Source organism: Bidens hawaiensis, unplaced genomic scaffold (genome assembly GCF_021521415.1).
Source record: "Bidens hawaiensis isolate Kalapana, Puna unplaced genomic scaffold, B.hawaiensis_p1.1 tig00001433_1, whole genome shotgun sequence".
NCBI classification, from domain to species: Eukaryota; Viridiplantae; Streptophyta; class Magnoliopsida; order Asterales; family Asteraceae; genus Bidens; species Bidens hawaiensis.
Window position 1 is genome coordinate 2,035 of NW_027491080.1, and position 17,133 is coordinate 19,167.

The following is a 17,133-nucleotide window of genomic DNA, read 5'->3' on the forward strand; positions in this document are numbered from 1 at the left end:
CAATCACAGGGTGACAGCTCACCGACAACAGTGCGAGGAGGAGCACCCTCTAGTACTGTTTGTCACTATTAGCCGCTGCCTACTCACCAACCCTCACTGTGGAGCATGCGCAGCCTACAGTTGGTGGAATAGTATTACTGTTGGCCGTAACCTATTCACCAACCAGCATGGCCTGCGTACAATCCACAGTTAGTGGGACGTGCATAGTCTACAGTTGGTGGAATAGTGCAGCCGACTTTATTACTGTTGGCTGTAACCTACCCACCAACCAGTATGGCCTGTGCGTAATCCACTGTTGGTTGAACAGGAATACTATTCAGCCGGCTGTACCTTCTAGAAAACCTACCTTCGGCTATAAATACTCCAATATCTTGGAATGGTAAGATCATCTACTATCTCGTATAACTTACTTGATAACTGCTCTAATAGTATTCATATACTTTTATATTCAAAGAGCAATATAGACTGATTCTCACGCCGGAGGGTGGTCACAAGGAGGAACCCCCCCCCCTTCTCAGTGACGAGCTTACGGTGTCTGTTTTGCAGGTTCCCTGAAGTACAACTTACTCTGCTGGACCTACCTTCGTGGGAAACATTACCTAGCCCCCAGATTACCCATAATCTGCCCGGGGTCACTTAGTGTTTCTTCAGAGAGTTAACAAGATTAACATCTAACAATAAACATAACATTAGCCTTATAAAGCCAACAATCCTTGAAATATGAACATAACTAATAGTGCAAATTAACAAAATAAAAGTCTTCTTTCCTGCATAACAGAAAGATACACAAGGGACTTTTGAGAGTTTGATGGCTAACACAAAGCCCACAAATTGCATTTTAAACTTCAAATATTCTTAAGTATGGTTTTTTTAAATTAAACTTAATATAATATATATTATTAAATATTTAAACAGTTAATATATATTATTAAATTTTACGGTTCGGTCCGGTTTTATACGGTTGGTTTTTGGTAAAAATCATAAACCAAACCGTTCATTACTGTTTGCAAATTTGAAACCGACTGACCAAAAGCTATAGAAAAAAACCAACCGTGAAACCAAATCGATAAACGGTTTGGACGGTTTCACGGGTTGAAACCGAACCGTGAACACCCCTATATGTATATCAAGAGATATTTTCAATGACGGTGTCTCTTTTATTATTTTATCGTATTTTTATTATGTAATGAACTTTGCCCGAACTATCGAATCGACCCGAACCTCAAACCAACCCGGAATTTTTTATACCCGACTCTATGAAATTGAAGCACCTAAAAGTAGTGCACCACCTGAAAAAGATTCCTGGATCCGCCACTTGTGTTTGTTCACCTCCGTCTAGTTACATGTGTCCAATTGGGTTCGTAATTCGTCTATGTCCGTCTAATTAGGTTCATATATTAATATTTTACAATAAATATTTTTATTTATTTGTTTTTCTACTATTTTTGAATTAATATGCAATCGGTTCTATTAACGTTAATATAGTTTTATGATATTGTATGACTAAAAGTATATGAAAAATACAAAAATAGCCTCTCAAAGTTGTATTAACTAACTGTTAGTGGATGGCGTTAACGGGTTAGACTAAAATTGATAGTGAATGAAAGTGCTGTACCATAAAAGTTTAAAATAAACTATTGGACCAAAATTGATAAATTTAAAAAATCAATGAGACCAAAACTGAAGTTCTCTCTTAAGATAAATTAATGGGTTTAAAGAGCATGTTTGGGATTGAGTTTGAAAATTGTTTATTGGAATAAGAGTTTTCATAAAGCCACTAAGATAAAATGTGTTTGACAATCATAAAAAACTTTCTTATTTTAATTTTTTGAAAAGGTTAATAAGCAGTTTTTCAAAAACCTCAAATCCTGACTTTTTGAAAAAACCAATAAGCCAATAAACATGTTTTAAACTCAATCCCAAACATGCTCAAAGTATAATCTTGATAAAATAAGTAATATGGGTCGGTAAACGTGTATATCACCAACTCTCATAAATGTCGATATACCCACGACAAATGTGAAAAACTAATCTTAAACCTGATCCCATATCACGATTACCATCCTTACATACATTCCAGTTTCTAATACATTTTCATCACAAACCTTGATATCAGGAATTATCATTCATAAATGGCATGTAATATATTAAACAAACGTATTTAATCATTTTTTTAATTAAAAAAAATCTTTTCATAAGCAATGGTATTTTCAGGAGGAAATATTAATATATGAACATAAACGAAAACATTATTGAATATTCATAAACACAATCGAATGAAAGTGACATCTAAACCTCTATTAATGTTCTTTTACTTAATTAATTGAATGTAAACAAACTTTCTGCGAAACATTTCATAAAAGTTTCGTCAAACGTTTAGTTCGTTTATAACCTAACAAATATTTTATTACACTAGGTGCCTCAACAATATGAGATTTAGGATGGGAGACACATGAGCCATGACTATAAACTCATAAAGTCCTGCACGCATCTCCCAAAGAGAATAACCTCACAGTCCGTACAGAAAATTCAAAATTGTACCATGTCCTCTTGTTGTCCAGCTTGCACTCATTTATTTTTTATGTTTTTAATGGTTTTATTTATACATTATTTTCTTTTATATCAAATTGTAATAGCAAATAAAACATACACTACAACAAATTACGGTGTGAAAGTCTCTTTTCTTTTAAAGATATATGGTTAATATAAAATTTAAAAGAAAACACTGTTTCATGTTTTTTTAAGAAAATTTAAATTGTTTTTCCTTACTTTATTGCTTATTTTTAAAGAAAATGTTGTAATAATATGTAAAATAATGTAACAAGACAAGTATAAATTTGTTCAAAAAAAAAAAAACAAGACAAGTATAAATAATTATTAATGGTTTCCTTTAATGGTTTCATCCGTGGGGATTGGGGAGGACATGGGCATGGCTCATGGGAGTCTAGAAAAAAAAAAAAGGAATTTTGCTACTACCTCTTATATGAAGAAGAAAATGAGACACGCATAAAACGAATTAAATAATTAATGTTTGAATTTACCAATAAAGAAAGAAGAAAATTTAAGGTTAAGGTCAACACTAGCCAAAAATAAACAGAAAATCATGTGAAAGAAATTCTTCTTAGCTAAATGCCTAAATCTAAAACTTCTTGTATATTTATATTTTTTCTAACAAATGTTTCCACCTAAACGTTTCAAATATTGTATAAGCAAGGATTTAAACACATCATTTCATTTTTTAAGAAGCAAAACCGCAAAACACCATATCTCTAGGCCATTATGTCATATGTTGAATTATATTTATGTAAGTTTCATGTAATGTAATAAGATCCGTCAAAATTAATTTCGCCACATATATAAATGATGTATTGTTATAAATATTTGATTGTTGAGACTTGACCAACCTTTTATGTTTCTTTACATGAAAATTTTTGTTTATTTATTTGTATTAGTATTCATTTTAATTTAGTGTATTGCTTTATTTTTCATAAAAGTATAGCAGGTTACTAAATTCATTTACATATTTATGCTATTTTAACATATTAGTGGACGATAAATTATAAATGAAAAGGACTTGTTTGTATAATATCTTCCAAAACTATTGACACGAGAAAGGCTTGTGAAAAGTGGTCGTTGACACCCATTTTTGGTGACTTTTGAGCTAGCATAGTGTATTGACACTTGACAAATATCATTACATTGACAATAGCTGAAGTCGACGGGTTTATGAGTATTGAGTTGATAGATTGGCTATTGAATTCTTTAATCTAAACTCGACACTTGTATATTGTCATGTTGAAACTACTTAGAATTGTGTCTTGGTCGGGTCATGTTTCGTGTTAGCCAGTTTAATATTCATTTGTAAATATGAGTTAACAATCAATTATTCATGCTGAAATGAATCAATTTTTGTATAACAGGCAACATTTTGTTCTCCTCGTCTCTTGTTCCTGGTTGCAAACTTGGTTTATAAATTTAGCTCGAGATTAAAATAAACGAATGAGTATTATTGGACAATGAATAATTAGAACTGATAAATAAAGTTTTTGAAAGTTAAGAGGTGATTAAGTATTCAAACGAAAAAACAATAGAAAAAAACTTCAAACCTAAGTTTTAACACCTTTTTAATAACTTATCTAAAATATATAGATATGAACTTTAAAAAAACTTCTAAACGGGTCAGCAGGTTAAACATTTAGTAAACGAGATGTGTTTGTGTTAACTAAATTATTAAATGCGTCTTGTGTGGGTTGACATGGTTTACAAAATTGGTTGTGTCAACTGACAAAAAGCTAATTTGGGTCAGCTTCTACCCTCCTCCCCTCTATAGTAATGCTTTCTACGGATTCTAGCAGATGTCGTATTATGTTTTCTCTTCACTTGTCCAAACTATCTCAATCTCCCATCCAGTGGCGGCCCAAGGTTTTTAGAGGTCTCAAGCTAACAATCAAGTTGGGGGCTTTTTTTCAATCTTTTCTAATATAAACCATCCTCTATCCGGGCTTGGGACCGGCAATAATAAACCAAAACGTTTATAGTTGGCGGAGTTAAAAATGTTTTTTTTTAAGTTAAATCTTGTCGATGGAAAACAATGCTTACATGAAATTTATTTTTCTACCTTTATTATATGCAAATTGTTTAATGAAATAACCATAGTCAATATCTGTCAAAAAGTTCTTCTCAATCGACAAAAGAGCTAAACCGTTTAACCTTTCTTGTGACATTGTAGATCTTAAATAATTTTTTATCAACTTTAATTTGGAAAAACTACATGCTGCGGAAGCAACAGTTACAGGAATAGTTAACACAATTCTATAGATCCCTTAAATTATTACTCATATTATTCCATTGACTTGGGTCGACAATATTTGGAGGTTCATTAGCTAGATTCTTATTTGGAAGTTGATCATCATTTATAGGTTCATCATCACTTGTTCGCTCATCAATTGTAGGTTGTTCGTCATTTGTAAGTTCATCATTTTTAGGTTCGTTATTTGTAGGTTGTTCGTCATCTGCAAATTTATTATTTATAGGATGATCGTCATTTGTAGGCTCATTGTTTGTAGTTTTTATGGATGTGAAAAACTTAAAAATGTCTCCTTTTTGTGATTCAATTAAAGCCTCTCTTTTAAGTCTTTTTTGTTTTTTTTCATAACCAGATTCGTAAGTTTGGTGTCAATGTGACATTAAAACGCAAATAACAACGGGCAAGGATTCAATTAGGCAGATTCTAAATTTCTAAACTCTAATACAACTGGGTAAAAATTCATTAGGGCAGATTCTAAATTTCTAATACAATTGGGCAAGAATTCAGTTTGGGCAAATTATAAAATTCCAAATCAGTGTATACACAAAGGCATATGATAACAATAAACTAACCTCAAAGGCTAAATAAAAAATTGGCAGATTCTAATAGCAGTTGAAGTCTTGAACCAGATGCTGCCCTCAGCCTCGGAAGTCAGAACCAGGAATTGACCAAAATTGCAATTGTCGTTCAATCACTAATTAAAAATAAAAGAATATAAGAACCAGAGAATCTGAAAATGCTATTGATGTATAAACAGAAAATATGAAAGCATGAAACTTACTAGGTATATAAAGATGAAGATGAAGATGAAGATGAAGATGAAGATGAAGAGTAGAGCCGTTAAGCGATTAATGATGATTTCCACTTTCCAATCCATAAATTTCGTGATACGTGATAGTCGCTTGGGACCTCAATTCTTGTTTCCATACTCTGACATGAGACCTCCGATCTTCCAGCGTCCAATAGCGGCAACAAAAAACTGAAAACCCTAATATATATATTTTTTAATATGAGGCCTCTATTTTTTTGGGGCCAAGAGCATTCTCATCCAACCCCTCATTTAATGTGAGGGATGGTTTTATAATTTAGAGAGTGATTTAGGGTGTTGTGAGTGAAGAATTTTTATATTTTAGAAAAAGTAGTGATTTTTCTGTATATTTGAAAAGCTATTGTTCACCCTCTATAATTTTTTAATATATTTTGAAAGTGGTTGTGAGTGAAGGAAATAGAAAATGTAATGATAAAAGGTATAAAAAGTATTATTTAATTGAAATAAAGAGAGAAAATATTCACATTTTCTCTCTTTATTTCAATTAAATAATACTTTTTATACCTTTTATCATTACATTTTCTATTTCCTTCACTCACAACCACTTTCAAAATATATTAAAAAATTATAGAGGGTGAACAATAGCTTTTCAAATATACAGAAAAATCACTACTTTTTCTAAAATATAAAAACTCTTCACTCACAACACCCTGAATCACTCTCTAAATTATAAAAACACATCTCACATAAAATAAAGGTTGAATGAGAATGCTTTAAAGCCCTTACTTGGCCCAAGATGCCTATTGGGCCAGCCCTTCTCCCATCTCTTATATGACATGTTAATCATCCATAATCTCTCCTGAAAAGGTCATTTCTTATTCGATCTAATATTGTATTCCAAAACATCTGTCGTAGCATTCTTATCTCTGCTACCTCCATCTTATGCGCATGTACCTTCTTGATAGCCCAACAATCTATTTCATATAACATTTCAGTTAACCAATCCTAATTGTTATATTCTTTTTAATTAGGATATTTAGCAACTAATTTATTATTTATGAATGGACACGATTCTTGTTGGGAGATTTTGGGCCAATAATACGAGTGTGATGTTTGAACTCTTACCAAAGTATATGACAATGACTATTACTAGCTCCACGCAAGTGGCTAAAATAATTAAAGTAGAGTTTTTTATATTTTAACTCATTTTTCTTTACAGCTAACACACACGCTTTAATCCTATACTATATACGCTTTTTCCTCTATGAGACTTCAACGCTTTAACACACATACATGGGTGGACGTTAGTAGAGGCGGGAAGAGGTTGTGGCCTCCTTTATTTTTTGTTCATAAATAGGATATGTAGTCTATATCTTTGTAATCATTATATATTTTATATCTTTGACCCCCCCTCTCTCATCCAAAAGCTCATATTCATGTTATTTAAATCGGGATTTATGATCTTTATTTGATGAAAAAATTTGGCTGCTTTATATTTATGAACTTATGATTAGTTTAAAATTTTTGGCCCCCTAAATGCAACTATTCAAGTTCCGCCACTACACATAGAAAGAAAATTTTCACATCCTCCCTAGATACCGCTAGATCACATGGTAAAAACAAGCCCGGCTCATGGGCAAGTATAATCAGGCTGTTGCTTTGGGCCACCAATTGTGAAAGGCCTCCAAACTTAATTTATTCTAGAGAAAAATACTGTTTTAGTCCCCGTGGTTTTTAGCGGAATCACTTTTAGTCCCTGAAAAAATAAATGAATTGTTTACATCCTCGTGGTCTAAAAATTGAACCATATGCGTCCTTCTGTCTTAACAGTCGTTAACTTGAATTTCAAATTGAGGGTATATATGTAATATTGCATCTAAATATTTACCCTAATATATTTACTTAGCCCTTCTTACCTCCTTCTTTACCAGCGGTTCTTCTTCTTCTTCTTCTTCGTCGTGGTGTTTTTCACTTCTTCAGCCCGTACAGCAACCAAGAAGCCTGCAAATTAATTCCGGCGTTCGCTGGAGTTCGCCGCTCTTCCGTCGTCGTCGTTCTTCTTCGGTGTTTTCCGGCATTCTTCTTCATCGTTCATCCATTTGTAAGTCAAAATACAATTACATTAAGCCGCCGTTCTTCTTTTTTGATATCTGTTTTGTTGCAGTTTATGTCTTGATTTTGTAGGGTTTATATTAATCTCACCCTGTGGCCTCGATTTTGCCGAAGAAGAGGAGGAGAATTGAGACATTTTGGCTCCAATTAAAGATGATAGTTACCTAGGGCTCCAATCGAATTGAAGAGGAAGAAGAAGAATCAGTCAATTAAGGCTCCATATTACAAAGAGAGGAAGAAGATGATGTGATGTAGGGATCGTATACCCCTGTTCGATGTGTTTGCAGTGAATTAGGGTTCATACATGTCCTTCACCAGTTTCTCAAACATATTATAATATATGAGGGTAAAAGAGTAAATGCAAACAATTTTGGATGGAAAATATAACGTTAAACTAACGGAAGGACGAATATGGTTCAATTATTAAACCATGAGGATGTAAACAGTTCATTTATTATTTTAGAGACTAAAAGTGACTCCGTCTAAAAACCACAGGGACTAAAACAGTAATTTTCTCTTTATTCTATATGCACAGATTAACTCAGGTTACGGTCAACCAATTTGGCTTCATGCCGGGGCGTTCCACCACAGAGGCAATACACCTTATAAGAAGATTAATGGAAAAGTATAGGGAGAAGAAGCGTGATCTACATATGGTATTTATTGACCTAGAAAAGGCCTACGACAGTGTGCCACGACAGGTGCTCTGGGAGTGCTTGGAGGGTAGAAGAGTGCCCAGGAAATACATAGAGATAATTATGGATATGTATACCAGGAGTGAAACAAGTGTCCGTGCGCCAGTGGGGGATACTGATTTCTTTCCTGTAGAGGTAGGTCTTCACCAGGGGTCAGCGTTGAGCCCGTTTCTTTTTGCAGTAGTCTTGGATGAGTTGTCAAAGTCGATTCAGGGGACTCTCCCGTGGTGCATGATGTTCGCAGACGATATTGTGTTACTTGCAGAGAAAAAACAAGATCTAAACATGAGGCTTGAGGAGTGGCGAACAACCTTAGAGACAAAAGGTTTAAAGATTACGGATCTAAGACGGAGTACCTACACTGTGATTTTGGTGAGATAAACGACAGTGAAGACGCACACATCACAATTGAAGGGCAGGTGGTCCCGCAGGTAACGAAGTTCAAGTATTTAGGATCATTTGTACAGAGCGATGGGGAATTAGACAGTGATGTGACCCACCGAGTTCAGGTAGGATGGTGTAGATGGAAAGCAGCCACAGGTATATTATGCGACAAGAGTTTCCCGACTAATCTGAAGGGAAAATTCTATAGGGTGGCAGTTAGACCTGCAATGCTATATGGAACAGATTGTTGGGCCATTAAGAAGGCACAAGTGCGGAAGATGGAGGTAGCAGAAATGAGAATGCTACGTTGGATGTGTGGGCACACAAGGCTAGACAGAATAAGAAACGTTGTGCTTCGCGAGAGATTAGGGGTGGCGAACATAGCAGACAAGATAAGAGAGTGGAGATTGAGATGGTTTGGACATGTAAAGAGAAGACAGACGACGAATCCTGTTAGATCCGTAGAAAACATTACTATAGAGGGGAGGAGGGGTAGAGGACGACCGAAATTGACTTGGGATGAGAGGATTAGGCATGATTTGATAGACCTAAACCTCTCCGAGGACATGGTTGAGGATAGGAATTCGTGGAGAAGTAGAATTAAAGTTAAGGATTTTTAGAAAGAATTGAATACCTTAGGGCTTATAGACTTAACTTATTTAGGTCACATACCATAATGGTATTTCTCTTACATATTTTATTATTATTATTATTATAATTATTATTAGCTTTTATATAGCTGTCAAAATGTGATCTTATTATTAATATTATTATAATTAGTAGTAGTTTTTATATAACTGTTAAACTTTGATTTCCTTTATTTTGTTTCATACACATGTACTTAGAGCCGAGGGTTTCTCTGGAAGCCACCTCTTTATTCCTTTGGATAGAGGTACGGTGTGCCTACATCCCACCCTCCCCAGACCCTACTTATAGCTTTGTTGTCGATGGGATTTTACTGGGCATGATTGATTGATTGATTGCACAGATTAACTAGTTCAGGACTTCGAGAACCAATAGCATGTTCAGTCTAATTTGTCTATTGTTGAAAAGTTGAATATACACTTTTTCCTTAAATTTACCCTAATCTATTAACCTTTTTTACAATCTCTTTTCTTGCCATTTTTGTTTATTTTTCTTTTGCTAAGCTACGATATGTAATACACTTAAATAATTTTTTGTTGGTTCTTAGAAAGGCCTTAATATACATTCGAGCTTGAGGCCTCCAATTACGTTAAGACGGCCCCGGGTAAAAACAACATTTAAGTTATGTTCATTGGTTTTAACTTTCAAGTTGGAGCCCGATGCACTTCGTGACCATACTACAAAATAAAGAAAACAAAAACTATTCATAATCATAAACCTAATACAAAGTGGAGATTTTCCAACTTGAAACATAAATATAAAATCTTGTTTTCAAGAAAACTCGTTAATTAATCAATTTATCACCGAAACTGTTCAAGAACCTTCAAAAGACTATAGGTTTCAGAATCTGGCCTCGACCCTCCAAGAATCATTCGTTTCAAAAGATTCGGATCATATACTTTCGCCTTCAGATAACACTTAATCAAAGCATTATAAACAAAACTATATCTAGCATAACTTGCTTTCTTCAGTTCATCAAACAACTTCTCTACATTCTCCACATCACCACTTTCTGCAAAAAGATCAACCAACAAGAATGTCGTTTCCAACCATGGGGTTGACTTTTTCACACTCGTGCTTGTGGTCAAACCCGTACCCATATCTAATGTCTTTAAAGTTTCCATTTTTAACCCTGATTTCAAACAACCAACTGCAAGATGTCTAAAAGTTATAGAATTTGGTTTGCATCCATGTTTCTCCATTTCTTTATATAATCCAGTTGCTTTGGTAATAAGCCCGTGTCTACAATACACAGATATCAATGAATTGAAATAGTCGGTTGACTTTAACTCTTCCTTTGACTTTAACTCTAACCAAAGTTCTTCAGCTCGGTTTACATCTCCAATCTTGCCAAAAGCTTCTATGGCAAGAACATAGCTTTTATGTTTAACACGCGGTTGTTCTTGCACGATTCTCCAAATTCTTTCAAGATCCTTCGGTTTTCTTAAATACCCGTATAATATAACAAGAATATCTAGTGTTGACCAGTTATTCCCCGTCATTGACTTCTCGATAGCCTCGACATACGTCTCGCAGGCGGTGTATAGCCTAGCTACTGCGTGTGCAGTGGCGAGTATGCAATAAGTTATCTCGTTAGGCTCAACATCTGATCGATTCATGTCACTGAAAACTTTAAGTAACCCTTCGATGTCGTGTTGGTTAGCTTCCATTTTCAACAGAATGTTGTAAGTGGAGACATGTGGGGCCACTTTATCGGCTCTCATCTGCCTGAGGATTTTGGGGATTTGTTTTCTTCGGGTTGGGGATGAATGCAGGATTAGTAAACGGTTAAACACCATGTATGAAATGGAGTAACCGAGTTCCCTCATTTTTTTCATGTAAGCTAATGATAATCTTATCATGGCTTTATCCAAACACGCGATTACAAGATTGTTATAGAGCAATTCATCTTGGAATTTTAACGGAATGTGAGAAAAGAGTTTTTCACCTTGTGAGATTCCATGAAGCTTTGCAGTGAACTCTAATAAAAATGAGTAATCAAGTTGCTTTGGCATGTATGGTCTTTCTCTAATCACCCATTCCATCACCTGCATATGATTAAGAAGCATGCAAGCTCAAAATTCATAAGCAATAAAACAAAAATTACAAATTTCGGGGGTGTTTGGGATTCCTTATTTTACCTTCTTATAACTTTTCATTAAGTTAATAAGTTACAACATTGTAACTTATGAAACTTTTCCTCTCACAATATAAGCAATCCCAAACACCTAATTACTTTTTAAAAAGTTAATAAGTTACAAGTTGGTGAAAATAAGCAATCCCAAAAACCCCCTTTATATGCAATAAACAATTAGGGGTCCTGAACACAACTCAAACCCGAAAAGCGTGTAAGACACGTGAACCAAAACATAGCCCACATATTCACGGGATGGCCCGAACTTTTTTTAATATCATATTTTTTTTCACAAATTAACACCTGAAATTTACATTTTAGAACAAAAAAATTACAAATTTATATAAAACAATTACATTTTATAAAATCTTATGTCAACTTCCTTTTTAATTTTAAATTATGACATAAAATACCGGACCGATTTAATTTATTACATACAAAACATTATTAAAGAATAAAAAAATGGGTTCAACAGATCAACCCGCGAACACGATGGGTTGAGCCGAACCTGACCCGTTTAGTTAAACAAGTTCATGGTTCGACCCGAAACTGACCCGGACCCTTTTATACCAAACTCACACCCAACCCTGTGGATTTCGTGTTTGGTTCGTGTCATGTAAGAAATTCACACCCCTAACGAGAATAAAGCTCAATCTTTAATATTTGGTCAGCATTTATGTTTGAAATTCGAATTATCACACAATTCTTAGACTTGTGGTCAAATGGAAGAGGCTATTCGATTAGAAAGATGCGAAAAACAAGCTAAAAAATTAGGGTGTATTCTTTCAGGCATTTAGTCGAACACCATATGTGCATTACCTCAAGTGCACGTTTATTCAACTTCCGCTTGCGTAAACGATTGATGGTGTGAAAGATATCTCCTCTGTCGATTGGAAACCCATCGCCCATCAAGCTCTGGAATGCAAAGCCAACAGGGACTCCTTTGGCTAGCTTCTCGATCCTTCCACATAAGTTTTTGGGTTCTTCTTTATCTTCAACGTTGGTGGTTGATTGGGATGCTTCAATTGTTTGTGCGTCCTCGTGTTTGAGAGATTGGAATGTATCAGCTGCTTGTGTGCAGAATTGATGGGTTCTGTGATGGAAGATGTGTTGGGTGGCAAGTGTTCGACGAAATGCTTGAAAGAAGTGGCGTTCGAATAAGGGGACAGGCGCTTGCATGCCTTGTGGAACCGGGTTTAGTTATTAGAGATCGGATGATATATTTATTAAGTAGACGGCCCGATGGCCCAACATAGTATTGGGTTATCGTCTATGGATTATCTGTACCGAGTGGGCTGGCGGCTTGAGGCCCATAATCACGTCAATCGAAAAGGGCGCGAAGGGGCGCCCGGAGGGTAACAAGCGTGATCAAGAGAAACAATTACGTACGTTTGAATGAAAAGTTACTGAGAGTCTTGCTTTTGACGGTGAATGTGGTGGGGATGTAACTTTTGGTTGTTGTGGTGGTCACCATATTGGTGGCGATTGTGGTGGCTGTGATGTCGGCAGTGGTAATGTAAGTGGTGTTGACAGTGGGGTCAATGAGCTATAGGTGGTGTTGATAACTAGTGTTGCGGTAGCCTATTTAGACCTGTTTTAAGCCAGAATTTTATAAAGTTACACATTTAACCCGTTGTGTATATAGGTGCGTCACATTCACCATCACGCCGTCTTCACCGTCATTGACTCCACCATTGCACATCGTATCTAACATTGTCGCTACCACAACCACCAAGACTTTCACCCCACCACCATTCGCTCCACTAAATTCACCATCACGTTGTTGCCCCTCAGCTCCCCTCCATCGACTCCACCATATTCACCACTTTGCACTGCCCCGCCATGATTGGCTCCAACATCGTGTGACCACCTACATTGTCGTCAATCACCAACATGCCACTGCCTTTATCATAACCATTGCCACCTCTACCACCATCGTCAACTCCACAATCACAACACCATCGTGAATCAACCTGCACCGTCGTTACTAGGCACTAGCTTCCTTCAAATACATAGCGATTGAGCACACATTAAGTTTTTTCTGAAGCGATCATTTCAACTAGAATCAATGTTTTTTAAAACCCATAATAAACGAACCTATATAGTACATTTTATAACTTTTTATTTTTTTAGTAGTTGTTATTTAATATTTTAGTATTTTTTAATTATAATTTAATTTTTTTAATATAAATATAAGAATGGCGTGCGAGTTTCTTCATGTGTGAAGGTGAATTCACACAATTTTCATATGAACACATCGGCCCCATGATTTAATGGTTGAAACCATAACATTTTGTGTGAATTCCTATTATATGTGACCTAACCATTTACAATTTACATGTGAACAAATAAAACAGTACACTGTACAAGCATTAAAATATATAATATATATATAATTAATACAAAGATATGCTCATTAAATGTCCGATCTTTTAGTTCAATTAATGATTTAATGGATTTGGTATTTATATTTGGATTCTGTTGAAAGATAATCTTGAAACGGTTAATAAAGAAAATTTAAGGGGTTAAACTGTAAAGTTTGATTTTAGTATGAGTTTAATTTTAATATTGTTTATTTATGATTTTCAACAATGATATAAATGTACGATTGAGGTCTATGGAATATGTGTGTCAAAAATTATAATAAATGGAAAATAGTTGATCTTGTTTATATTAAATTTCATGTTCGTGTTCTTGAGTCTAATTTCAAACAGATTCTTGGTAAATTAATCAGGGTTTTGAAATCAACCTGGGTCGATTAAACCGAAAAAACCGGCTTCTTCATCAGCTTAACACTTAACGGGCTCTTGAGATTGAACCAACTATTTATGTTGGAAACTTGGAACCTGATTGAACAAGCGACCCGACCATAGAGATGGTGGATGGCAGTAGACATCATTGCTCAAAGCATGTGAATGTTATTGTCATAATACTATACATTTTCCTTTCATGTTCCATTTAACAATATAAATTTACACCTTTTATTTTCTCTATAAGCTTACAACTAGAGGTGCACAGACCGGTTTTTTGACCTAAACCGGTTTCGAGTTAAACCGAACCAGTTTTCAGTCAAAAAAGTCAAAACCAGTTTTGGTCCAAACCGGTTTGAACCTGAACCGGATCTCTGCAATGAAAGTCACACACTGGTCTAACCGGTTCGGGTTGGTTCCCAACCGGTTTTTAATGAATCGGTTTAAAACCGGTTTTGCATGTTGCTTGTGTTGGAATTCGAAATGACACTTGCAGACTTAATTTGTTTGAGACTTGCACCAATTAATGTATTAAATGCATAAAGAAAAACTAGTTTCTATATTTTTAAATTAAATGCATTTGTAATTCGAACCGGTTTTCCATATTGGTGTTGAACGGATATATTGGTTATTCTTAATTGTTTTACTCTAAAATTTGGAACTTTGACTTAAAATATTCTAATATAGTCTCTATATGATATTATATGATAATATTATGATAAACATGGAATGTATTTGGTTGAATCATTAAAATATTTATTATATTTAAGGCATCTTTAAATGATTTTGTATTGAAAATGATCATATTAAAAGACATTGAATGCACATAAATATCTACCACTAATTTACATCTATAAACCGGTTTGTAACTGGGTCAAACCGGTTTTTTTTGAACCGGTTCCAACCCATCAGGTTCAACCTGGCTACACCTAAAAAACACCAACCGGTCCTAACCCAGCGGTTTACAGGTCCTCAAAACCGGTTTTCACAAAATCGGGTTCAAATTGGTTTGGTTACGGTTCAGTTTTCGGTTCGGTTCGGTTAACCGGTTTGTATGCCCACCTCTACTTACAACTTTATAATTCATTAAGATTTATAATATCATCTAGTGAACCTGGTAATTTCTAATTAATTCACCTAGGATTAGCAACACTACTTGACATAGAAATCGTAACGAACACGAAGAACACGATAACAATATTCACATCATAATACCCAAACAAAAGCATGTGTCATTAATAATCCAGAACACATTAGACAACCATGGAGATAACCCACAATTTGCATGTGGCTCCATTTTTATTCAACACACAAACATAAAACAAAACACATAGTTCAAAACACCGCTCATTGTTTGGTCTTCCAATATCACATTCTTAGCAGGTGCAGTTGCTACCACACTTGCAGTTGTCACCACATTTGCAGTTGCAGTTTCCACCCTCAGCAACAAAGCTACCCTCGGCATACCTACACACATATTCATCGAATTCACACTCATAAGTCATAACCATCAAATTCAATTAAATCACTGCAAAATCAAAGTTCATATCAAACGAATTTAAACTATAAATGGTTGTAAAGTTACGTACATCTAGGCCTATCACTTTTTACCAAAACCAGGCCTAAACTAACACCCGTTCTGAACCTTAATTCAGGCCGGTTCTTGGTTCTAAATTTTGGGTCACATGTTAACTCGAAAAACCCGAATTCGGAATATTGCTACTTCAAGAGTGAAACTCCTTGGTGGAAAGGATTGGACTATTATTATTATTATTATTATTATTATTATTATTATTATTATTATTTTAATAGTGGTTCACGTTATGTATCACAATTTTAATACTTATTTTATTTGATTGTTCTTTTTATCTACAACATTAGAAATGGTGTAACAAACAAAGTATTGGACGTCAAAAATTGAAGGTTATGGTGGACCTTTTTTTCTTCTTCTTTTTTTTTTTATCACTGGACTTTTTTAAATTCACTTGTTTACGAATTTTTCCAAATAATTTATTATTTAGTTATTTACGTTTACAAGTTATGTTGTTTTAATATTTAGCACTTTTTATATTGAAAGGGAGTCAAGCCCAAAACCATTTTTTATAATATTTACTTATTTAGGACTCAAACCCGATACCCAAAATTTTAACCCGATCTGCTTACATCTGTTTGGGGGCAACTCCGTCAACGATCACGGCAACGGTGGCCGAAACCTCAACATCGGGGTACATTCCGTATCTGCAAACACAAATTCAAATTCAAATTCAATTCAATGAAATGAGGTAATCAAAGTATCGAAAGTAAACGAAAACTCAAACGAAATTTACCCGTTGCAGCCGCTGCCGCATTTGCAGCTTGAGCCACATCCACACTTTCCGCTGCAGCAAGACATGGTTGAGTGATTAAAAGAGAGAATTAATGAAGGGATTTGTGATTTGCTTTTGAATGAATTTGCCGAAGCTCGATGGTGTAATTGGGGACTATGGGTGGTGCTATAAATAGGGGTTTTATGGTGATGATCGACCGTACACGTGTAATTGTATCTTTAGGGAATTGTTCCCACTGTCATGTCATTGTCATCAGATTATCAAATTTAGTGTAATCAACAACATTTGAAACAAAGCTTATATTTATATTTAAATGTTGACTACTTTTATTTTAAAAGTTAACAAACAAAATTTATTACAAAAAAATAAAATTAAGTGATGAATAAGATGATAAAAACAAACAAATTATTATACTATTACAAATGACAAGTTTGGTGTCGCAAGTGCCTTATTGGGCCACTTGACAGCACCGAACTGAACCGCAAATTTTGTTTTTGGGTTTTTAGTTCA

The 17,133-nt window shown here is 34.7% G+C and overlaps 2 protein-coding genes across 2 annotated transcripts; both read right to left on the minus strand.

Moving 5' to 3' along the window:
• Positions 1-10,061: 10,061 nt before the first annotated feature.
• On the minus strand, positions 10,062-12,725 carry LOC143575793 (pentatricopeptide repeat-containing protein At1g07590, mitochondrial-like). The gene is made up of 2 exons (XM_077060072.1): positions 12,366-12,725; positions 10,062-11,460 (listed from the first exon to the last, which is right to left on the minus strand). Exons 1-2 carry the CDS (start codon positions 12,723-12,725, stop codon positions 10,213-10,215), a joined length of 1,608 nt encoding a protein of 535 aa, XP_076916187.1. The 3' UTR covers positions 10,062-10,212.
• Positions 12,726-15,508: 2,783 nt separating this feature from the next.
• Positions 15,509-16,711, minus strand: LOC143575803 (metallothionein-like protein type 2). The gene is made up of 3 exons (XM_077060080.1): positions 16,624-16,711; positions 16,460-16,534; positions 15,509-15,763 (listed from the first exon to the last, which is right to left on the minus strand). The coding sequence occupies exons 1-3, from the start codon at positions 16,686-16,688 to the stop codon at positions 15,673-15,675; spliced, it is 231 nt and encodes a 76-aa protein (XP_076916195.1). The 5' UTR covers positions 16,689-16,711; the 3' UTR covers positions 15,509-15,672.
• Positions 16,712-17,133: the final 422 nt, after the last annotated feature.